This window comes from Bufo bufo, chromosome 1, assembly GCF_905171765.1.
Source record: "Bufo bufo chromosome 1, aBufBuf1.1, whole genome shotgun sequence".
In the NCBI taxonomy this organism is placed as follows: domain Eukaryota; kingdom Metazoa; phylum Chordata; class Amphibia; order Anura; family Bufonidae; genus Bufo; species Bufo bufo.
The window spans coordinates 606,510,347-606,521,406 of record NC_053389.1 but is presented as its reverse complement, the minus strand read 5'-3'; the positions used below and the strand labels follow the sequence as shown (position 1 = coordinate 606,521,406).

Here is an 11,060-nt window from a genome sequence, read left to right as displayed (position 1 = left end):
ATGGGATATTGCCATCCGAGAGAATTTGTGTAATAATTTTGGTTTGTTTTTCTCTAATTACCCCTTTTGAAAAAACATTTCAGTGATGCCCGCAGCCTGTTGTCTATTTCCAGCTGCACAAGGGCATGGACATCTGTTGTGTTGTAGCCAACCACTGGCTTCAGTGGTGATGTGTCACTTATGAAATGTTATTTATTTCTGGGCAACCCCTTTAAGGTGCCAAAAAAGAAAGACACTAAAACAACCTTCAAGGAATTTGTCTAGGGGTATATTGAGCATTTTAACCCCACAGTCTTGCATAGAATTTATTAGAATTGTGCTGTGAAAAAATAAAAATAAAATGTTTTATTATTATTTAGTTTTAGATCAAGATTTTTCATATTCCCAGACAACCCCTTTAAAGTGTCTGCAAACATGAGGGCCCTAAAATCTATAAGGCTCCTCATTTTTGCATCCTGCATTTGAATCAAGCAGCACGCTAGGATTTATAGGGGTTTCTAATATATAGAGCCCTCAAAGTCACTTTAGAACTGAATTAATGACTATAAAATAGGTTTTGGAAATTTTCTTGTTGCTAAACTTATATACCTTCTAACATGCCCCCCAAAAATGTTTACAAAACTATGCCAACATTAAGTGGACACATGATAAATGTTAATTGTCTAGTATTTTGTGAGGTATGACTAACTTTCTTAAAGGAAGGTTGTTCAAGATAATAAAAAATCTCGGAAAAGTCCTAAAATGGCTTAAAATAAAAATGTTATACTCACCCCTTTCTTCAGTGCTGTTCACTGTAACTCTGGTTCAGTTCTCCTGCCACTGTTTGTTTATTGCTATGGCCAGTGGGTGTGGAACCACTGCATCAATCAAAAGGTTTGACTTTGAGCTAATCCTAAGTGCGCTATCTTGGCAGTCCCCTGGTTTTCACCCTTTAACTCCTATAGAGGGATCTGGGCTTACAGACTATACAAGGGAGCCACCAGGCTGCTATCTCTTGGAGTAGTCCCTCTGTGTTTCACAGCTGACCCACAACGGCATCGAGGGGGGTCAAACAAAACTTCTACTTAGTAACAGGCCGAGGTTAGGTCAGGGCAGGCAGTCAAAGGGTCAATACAATAGTCAGGCAGAGGTCTGGTCAGGCAGTGGAAGGTCAGAGTCAGGAAACAGGCAGAGGTCAGTACGGGGGCAGACAAACGGAACCGCACACCATATGCAGGGACTAGAAAGCTAGATCAACCTATTGCTCACACACCTTCCCACAGGGGAAGTTGCTTAAAATACCCTGGAGTAGCCAGCCATAGGTTGGAGAAAAATTAGGGTGCGTGCTAGCCCTTTAGAAGACGGAAAGCGCACACCCTATGGGCAGAGAGATCAGGCCAGGTGGAGCCCAGGTTGTGTTGTGGCTTGCAGCCGAAGATGGATCGCAGGACTGTGATGGGAGGGCAGTGGAGAGGCAGCAGGTCCAGCCTTCTGGACTACGGACAACCACTGGAAAGTAGCAGAAATTACTTAAGCAGGACATGAGCAATAGTGTTCACAGGGCTTCTCTTAAAGGGGTTTTACCATCACATTCAATGGAGGCATATTACCCCACCTCTGGGACCCGCACCTACAACGAGAACAGAGCAGGGAAATGAGTGGAGGGCACACTGCGCATGCGCAGCTGCCCTATATTCATTTCAATGGTGCCGCCGAAAATAGCCAAGCTCTGCCCGCTCCGTTTTCATTCTCTGGGACCCGCACCTATCAGACAATGGGGACATATCCTAGCGATATGCCCCCGTTGTATGTGATGGGAATACCCCTTTAAGGGCAAAAACCCTTCCAGTCAACCAAGAAGAATCTTCAACTCGTCCACACCATCATAGCTGACCGGGGAGGCAGCAGAGGCAGACCCTCTGAAAAATCTGAATTAAAGATCAGTGATTTGAGAAGATAGACATGAAATGAACTTGGTATTTGTTGAGAGGCTGGAAGACGCAATTTGTAACAAAACGGGTTTAATTCATTCCACACCTCGAATGAGGTGCCAGCTTATACAAGGGTACCTTGAGTAATGTTCTTAGAAGATAGCCATGCTTTGTACCCTGGAGAGAAAATGAGGTTGAGACCTGTGTTTCTAGTCAGCAAACTTCTTCATCCAAACAGAGGTCTGCAAAAGAGGGGATTTATTCTCCTGCCAGATCTGAGTGAAGTTTTCAACAGAGGAGTATGTTGCTGGTACAGCAGAAGAAACAGACACAGAAAGGGCAATCAATAGTTGGTGGCCATACGCAATGAAAAATGGAGACTTGCCGATGGATTCACTGGAATGATTATTTTAAGAAATCTCTGCCCATGGGAAAAAAGCGGCCCAAGGATCCTGACATGCAAAGGTGAAATGACGTAAATAATTTGTAAAGATTCGGTTGATGCATTACGCATGCTCGTTCGTCTGTGGACAGTAAGCAGATAAGAAATCCAATTTGATATCCAGTAGTTTACAAACAGCTCTTCAGAATGTGAATGTATACTGACACTATGGGGCAGATTGAGCAAAGGCCGTTTTACACTGAAATCTTCTGCGCTGCCGGGATGCAGGCCTTGTTATAAATTATGTGCAACTCCATCTGTCTGTGCATCAGAGTGAAATCTGCAGCAGCTCTGAGCTGCTGTAGATTTATGTCTTCTATTGTGCCTGAAAACGCTCAAATGAAGATAAATGTGGCAAACTTGCTGGCCGCGCCTACTTCTGCCCTTGCTACTCCCACTTTTCAGATTAGCGAGGGTGGCGCAGAAACACCATTTGCAATCAAATTTGTTTCATGAATAATTTAATAGGTGGCTGGCTAAAAGGAGACCATCCAGGGGCACGAAGTGGGCCATCTTCAAAAATCAATCTACCACCACCACCAACACCCAAATTACTGTGTAACCAAGGGAAATCCGTGATGAAATCCATGGCGATATGCTGCTTTGGGATTTCGGGTACAGGCAATAGAAGAGAGAGTGATACAAGCAGCAGCAAACTCCCGGGTGTCCTTGGACACAGTGGGCCACCAATATTATTGGGTTATGAGGTTGGAAGTTTTACAAAGAACAGGATTACCTGCAACTTTCCAGCAATGACCCCAGGTCAGTACCTGGTTTCTCTAGGCCAGTGGTGGCGAACCTATGGCACGGGTGCCAGAGGCGGCACTCCGAGCCCTTTCTGTGGGCACCCGCCCCTGGAAAAACTCTACAGTCTACCAATATGCCTTAGATTTCTAATGGAATTCATCAGCGCAGGGCGCACTATGAACAGCACAGGCAGGGCACTGAATGTAGGCAGGCTATTATAGATAAGTGATAAAGTACATGGAAGATATAATATTGGACTGTAGTATTCTGGTTAAATTGCCGTGTTGGCACTTTGCAATAAATAAGTGGGTTTTGGGTTGCAGTTTGGGCACTCGGTCTCTAAAAGGTTCGACATCACTGCTCTAGGCCAATAGAACAAATGTCTTGCCAAGCAAAATATCTTTTACCTAGACAGGAGCAACAGAAACAATATGGGCAGGATAAATGATATGCTGGGGCTCTTCCACCTGGTCAGCAGGGTCAAGGAATGGGTCAGAGCATCCACTTTGGCATTTTTATCTGCGGTGGGTTTACAGGTCCCAATGTAACAGCCGATTGTCAGGAAGGAAGCGTTCCTTCCTGACAGTCGGCTGGTCGTCAGTGAAGCAGACTGCTATATTTACATGCAGCGATCTCCTTCACAGTATGAGACAAGGGATGGCTATTGCGATCCCTCGTCCCCATACAGAATGATTGTTTCTGGGTAGAAGATCGCTGTTTAGACAGCACGATCTGCTGCCCAGAAACAATAATTAGTGTGTTTGCATGAACGACAGGATCACCCTATGAACGAGCATTTCGCTCGTTCATAAGGTGATCGGCGGGACATTTAGACTGTCAGATTGTCAGGAACGAGCATTCACGAGATCGTTCCTTCCCGATAATCTGCCCAAATATCGAGCACTGCAAGTCCACCTTTAAATTGGGCAAAATAGAGACCAGCTGTCTTGACAAGGGCATGGTCAGAATCTTGTGATCGGCGTAAATGATAACTGGGTGACTGGCACCCTCCAATAGATGATACTATTCTTTAGGGCCAACTTGATGACCAGCAACTCCCAGTTTCTTGATAGAATAATTTTGTTCAGCAGGGGTGAAGGCCTTAGTGAAGAACTGTTTGGCAAGATCCAGCCGATGAAGAATAGATGCTGAAGGCTTGCTTAAAGGGGTTATCGAAGAGTATAAAGTGTCCCCCCATGTGCTGGGCCCCCCACATGGAATATACTTACCCCTCTCCCTGCGGCGCTGCTGGTCCCCGCACCGCCGCTGCTGCTTCTCCCTGCACACGGATGAAAACATCCGGTGTCGGGGGGGGGAGCAGCTAATGGCAGATGGGGACGGCCTCTAGAGTAGGGATGAGCGAACTCCAGTTTTTGAAGTTCGGGTTTACGCTGAATTGCATTATGGATTCCGTTACCACGGACCATAACAGAATTCAATGTCACAATGCATAAGGGAATGCATTCTGTTATATATTTCATCATAATAGAAGTCTATGGGCTGCATAAAGGATCCGTCCCGTTTCCGTTATGCAGGAGAGTCCTCAGTGTCTCCCTGTTTTCTGCTTTTAATTTCTACATTAAATGGTCACTTCTTTTTCATAAAACATTTGATATGTCATAGAGACATATGACAAGTTTTGATCAGTAGGGGTCTGAGTGGTGGGGCCCCAACCAATCGCTAGAACAGGGAGAGAGAAGTGCTCTCACATCACACTGTTCCATCACTGCAGGAGTGGAAGCAAGACATACTTAATACAAAGTCTATGGTCCATTCTCTGTTCCGTCCACTGCAGTGAGTAGAGAGAGCGTGATATGTCAACACTTTTGGCTCCTCGTTCTAGGAATTGTTCGTGGTTTCAGTGCTCAGAATGCACCGATCAAAACCTCTGAAGACTCAGTGACCCTTTATTTTATGGGACAGATGGCAGCCTCCATGATCATGTACAGGAAACAAGATACAAAATCTGCAATTAAAAGATAAAAAAAACTGGTTAGAAAGAAATAAAAGTATGTGGTTTCCATTGATAAAAAAGTATAGGTGATACATTCCCTTTAACTTCCATTATCTTCTAGTTACCCTTTCTCCTTTGTGCTATTTTACCTAAACAAGTAACATGATGAGTATAGTGTACAATGGAATATCTCTTGCTAAAGATTTTTTTTTATTTATGCTTTCTTGACTCTTCCTGACAGATTTCTTCTGAGGTTTATCTCTTCAGCCATATTAAAGGAAAGAGACACCAATTAACTGTGCGGGAAAACAGCAGCATCCAGGGCCGGGAATTATCAGACGAAGAGGTGGTGAGTACAAAAATTAGCCTGTCATTGCATACATGTACTTTTTTTTATATATTAACCTAATATCACTGTAGTGATTACAGTGTTATTTCATTTTACGTTAGTACTGAAGATGCACATACACATGAGTACAGTCAACTAAACCCAACTATTTTAGCAAGACAGCCAACTGTTTCATGTGATTGTGGGATTGCAGACTCTCCCCCTGTTGGCAGATATCAGGGGCTATGAAGGATCAGTCAGTTAGAATCTATGAAACTGGCTGACCTGTTGCATGTGTGCTTGGCAGCTAAAGGCATCTACACCTGTCCAAAAAAAAAGTCGCCACCAGGATTTAACTAAGCAAATAGTTATGAGCCTCCTATTGGATAATTACTGCATGGGCGATTATCTTTCAGCTGACAACAAGTTATTTAACCCCAACTGATGCAATGAGTTGCTTCTCATTTCTTAAACAACCATGTCGAAAGACACATCTCGTGGTCGTGGAAAAGACGTTAGTCTGTTTGAGAAGGGTCAAATCATTGGCATGCATCAAGAAGAGAAAACATCTAAGGAGAATGCAGAAACTACTAAAATTGGGTTAAGAACTGTCCAACGCATTATTAAAAACTGGAAGGATAGTGGGGACTCATCGTATTCGAGGAAGAAATGTGGCGGGAAAAAAATCCTGAATGATCGTGATCAGCGATCTCTTAAATGTTTGGTGAAATCAAAATCGAAGAAAAACAACAGTAGAACTCAGGGCTATGTTTAATAGTGAAAGTAAGAGCATTTCCACACGCACAATGCGAAGGGAACTCAAGGGATTGGGACTGAACAGCTGTGTAGCCGTAAGAAAACCACTAATCAGTGAGGCAAACCAGAAAAAAAAAGGCTTAAATTTGCTAGGGAGCATAAAGATTGGACTCTGGAGCAATGGAAGAAGGTCATGTGGTCTGACGAGTCCAGATTTACCCTGTTCCAGAGTGATGGGCGCATCAGGGTAAGAAGAGAGGCAGATGAAGTGATGCACCCATCATGCCTAGTGCCTACTGTACAAGCCTGTGGGGGCAGTGCTATGATCTGGGGTTGCTGCAGTTGGTCAGGTCTAGGTTCAGCAACAGTATGTGCTCCAAGAATGAGGTCAGCTGACTACCTGAACATACTGAATGACCAGGTTATTCCATCAATGGATTTTTTTCTTCCCTGATGGCACGGGCATATTCCAAGATGACAATGCCAGGATTCATCGGGCTCAAATTGTGAAAGAGTGGTTCAGGGAGCATGAGACATCATTTTCACACACGGATTAGCCACCACAGAGTCCAGACCTTAACCCCATTGATAATCTTTGGGATGTGCTGGAGAAGGCTTTGCGCAGCAGTCAGACTCTACCATCATCAATGCAACATCTTGGTGAAACATTAATGCAACACTGGATGGAAATAAATCTTGTGACATTGCAGAAGCTTATCGAAACAATGCCACAGCGAATGCGTGCCGTAATCAAAGCTAAAGGCGGTCCAACTAAATATTAGAGTGTGTGACCTTTTTTTTGTGGCGACTTTTTTTTTGGACAGGCAGTGTATGTTGCTCCTATCTATGTTCATACTTGCCCGTATTGCTGGGAAAAATGATGTTTTAATGCATGCAAATGAGCCTCTAGGAGCAACGGGGGCGTTGCCGTTACACTTAGAGGCTCTGCTCTCTCTGCAAATGCCACGCCCTCTCCACTTTGATTGACAGGTGTCAAGCAGTGAAAACATCATCACCCCTGGCCCTATCAATCAAAGTGGAGATGTTGCAGAGCAAGAGGCGCCTCTAGGTGTAATAGCAATGCCCCCGTTGCTCCTAGAGGCTCATTTGCATATATTAAAACATCATTTTTCTCAGGCACATACATGGGACCAACACAGATGCCTTTAGCTGCTATGTGCACATGTTACAGGTCAGCCAGTGTCATAGGTGCAAATCTGCTGACAGGTGCCCTTTAACATGCCCGTTTCCTTCTCCGTATTGAGAACACATGCACACTCAGCCAAGCCTTTTCATGACCTTGAATTGTTTTGGGACTTCATTCCAAAGTCAACTCTTTTCCAAACATGTTCTTTCTTTTTGTGCGGTACACGTGGAGCTTTCTAATTATATAAAATAGGAGTTAATATCCGTTGATTTTGTAGGTCTTAGGCCTCATGCACACGACCGTGGTGTGTTTTGCGGTCCGCAAATTGCGGATCCGCAAAACACGGATAGCGTCCGTGCGCGTTCCGCAATTTGCGGAACGGCACGGACAGCCTTCAATATAATGCCTATTCTTGTCCGCAAAACACGGACAAGAATAGGACATGTTATATTTTTTTAGCAGGGCCACGGAACAGAGCAACGGATGCGGACAGCACACGGAGTGCTGTCCGCATCTTTTGCGGCCCCATTGAAGTGAATGGGTCCGCATCCGAGCCGCCAAAACGGCGGCTCGGATGCGGACCCAAACAACGGCCGTGTGCATGAGGCCTTATTTAGTGAAAATGGTCAGAAACAGGATGACAATTATTTTTTCTATACATTTTTCATGTTCTGTTTGAAGGTTATTTGTTCACTGAATCAAGTTTTACGACAATAATTGTTCTTAACAATGTCAATTATGGTGTAATGTATGATATTGTTAAGGACTGGAAACAAAGACCCTGTCTTAGCTTTAGATGCATCTGTGAATAATGATGATTGACCAGGTATAGAAAGCACATAGGGTCGGAGTAAACCAGGTAAGGCTAGTTTCACACTAGCATTACAGACATCCGACAGGCTCTTCAGGCAGGGAACAGCCTGCCGGAGCTCTCTGTGTCCGGCATTCTCGAACGCTACCTGAATGCCTGCCGGCCCCATTAACTATAATTAGGATCGGCAGGGTTCTGGCCACAATCCGGCAAATATGGCGAGAATCGGCTGGACAAATAGCCCTGCAACAACCTGCCTACTGGATCTCTGTAACGCTAGTGTGAAGCTGTCCTAAATGCTCAGTAAATGGTTTTCCGTTTCCCATCACAGTACTGCGCAATACTGCAGAAGTGTATAGTGCTATCAAGCTCAACACATAGACTGAAAGGCTAATGGCACATTCCTTGCACCAGAAGCCCATTCTTTTATGTGGGCAGGAAGGGGTTCAAAATATAAAACATATAAGGCTGCCTGTATACGCTCAAGATTTCTGATGTAGTTTTTTAAACTAATACAAGGTGTGGATCTTAAAGGGATCATAAAGAGACATAGAAAGTATAACAGGCAGATTCAGTTTCTTCTGTTTTGTGAATTCACTTCTGGTTTTAGCTTCAGAACAGCTTCAGAAAGCCTGATCAAAACCTCTACGGGTACTGACAGGCTAAGATATTCTATGTAAGATTTTATAGATTGGTTACTGGTTACTGGTTTATGGGCATCCCCACTTACTGCTTGTGGGGAAAAGGTGGGTGATTTTCCATATACACAATGAGTTCTTCCAAGTGAGAGCCTCCATATTGTGTACCTGGCTTGTTACAGTGTATCAGCTTAGGACTTGTAATCATTGAATTTTTCCTTTTGGGGGGTACTATCTGTCCTTGGGGATAAATAGTTCCCCCCTTACCTGGACACAGGCCTCTCACCCAGTTAAGCAAGTACTCTCTTCCCTGCACTGATGAGGGGCAATCACCCCGAAAACGCTGTCTGCAGATGAGATGCTGGCTTATTTAATATCCAAGTCATGTCTCAAGGCCTATTTATAAGGTTGAATATTGACTTATAGGATAGCTGCCTTACATCTGGTGGCATTGGAGGCAGAGCTTGTTAAAGGGGTTGTCCGAGTTATGGAAAAAAAATATATAGCACTGAAAATCTGATGGGCAGCAATATATAACTGAGCTAAGCAAGTTTTATGCAAAAAAATATATATATATTTCCTCATTTCCCTGGTTCTTTTTTGGCCCTTTTCTTTACATGCAATAAAAACACTCTCTGCCCCTCCCCCTGCTCTGCTAAGGGAGTTAATACAAGTACTGCCCTAAATGACATGTCTGCCTGCTGGGAGAATCAGCAGCATGGTGTATGTGTAGGACTACAAGTCCCAGCTGTATAATAAAACTGCTAAGGGAGTAGAATACAAGAGCTGCCCTGAGTGATATGTCTGCCTGCTGAGAGAATCAACAGCAATTTGTAAGTGTAGAACTACAAGTCCCAGCTGTATAATGACAATGTTAATACACACAGGATTTTCCCCCTACCTTCTTGTGCAATGCTCTCTCTAGTCTGTCAGATCCTGTGCCCAGAATTGTCTCCTCACTGCCTGCTGCAGCTAGCCAGTCTGTGCAGCTGAAGGGGTTAAGAATCCTAGGAGAGAGCAGACAGCTCGGCAGTGAAGGGGGGCGTGGCCAGCACAGTGACATCTCGTTTACAGGCTTGTAAACAAACATTATCAGAGCAGGGAGAGAAGCTGACATCACAGGTCATGTGACCCTCAGTGAAATCTGAGAAACCAGCCACTGGAGATAAAGTGAGTTACCGTATTTTTCGCTTTATAAGACGCACTTTTTCCCCCCCAAAAGTGGGGGGGAAATGGCAGTGCGTCTTATAAAGCGAACACTGCCATGTTTACTTTGGTGACGCTGATACATCGCAAGCCGCGATGTATCAGAGGGGTGGGAGGAGGGGACGGAGGCTGGGAACGCTCGCGGCGGGGCCCGATGCAGTCACTGTACTGTAATACATCCGGCCCCGCTCACGGCAATTATCACATGTAAAGTCTATTATCTTCAAGCAGTATCTCTGCTTTTAACTAGGGCAATCCTCTGTAGTAGTACACCTTACTATGAAAGCGGCAGGCAGAGCGGCAGCGTAACCTCGCGATTCTCACTCATTCACGCTCCTCCCACTTCCTTCATGAATGAGTGAGCATCGCGAGATTACGCTGCTGCCCTGCCTGCCGCTTTCATAGTAAGGTGTACTACTACAGAGGATTGCCCTAGTTAAAAGCAGAGATACTGCTTGAAGATAATAGACTTTACATATGAAAACGGCTTCATTACACTCTGCTTTCTTCTATAACAGTACTCACTATGAAAGCAGCGGTCCAGCCGGCACGTGACGTCACTCACTCGGTCATGCTCCTCCCACTTCATTAATGAAGCTGGCAGGAGCGTGACTGAGTGAGTGAGTGACGTCACGTGCTGGCCGGACTGCTGCTTTTATAGTGAGTACTGGTATAGAAGAAAGCAGAGCCATTAAAAGATTTTACATATAAAGTCTGTGTGCACTGTGGTGTAATGGGGGTCACTATTCACACAGGACAATATACTGTGACACATATGATACTGTGACCAGCATAAGATGATCTTATGCTGGTCACAGTATCATATGTGTCACAGTATATTGTCCCTGTGTGAATAGTGACCCCCATTACATAAGATGCTATATATGATGCTACATCCCCCTCATAACAATGCGTCATCCACAGGTCCCCCCATAACAGCGTCATCCACAGGTCCCCCCATAACAGTGTCATCCACAGGTCCCCCCATAACAGTGTCATCCACAGGTCCCCCCATAACAGTGTCATCCACAGGTCCCCCCATAACAGTGTCATCAACAGGTCCCCCCATAACAGTGTCATCCACAGGTCCCCCCATAACAGTGCGTCATCCACAGGTTCCC

General features: G+C 44.7%; 1 protein-coding gene across 2 annotated transcripts in view; it reads left to right on the top strand.

The window, feature by feature from the left end:
* The window catches only part of SCAPER (S-phase cyclin A associated protein in the ER), a 318,889-nt gene that overhangs the window by 157,996 nt on the left and 149,833 nt on the right, over positions 1-11,060 (top strand). For both annotated transcript variants that reach the window (XM_040413608.1, XM_040413607.1), the window contains exon 19: positions 5,295-5,402. In XM_040413608.1, the coding sequence (XP_040269542.1) occupies positions 5,295-5,402 (108 nt within the window). The remainder of the gene's footprint in view (positions 1-5,294; positions 5,403-11,060) is intronic.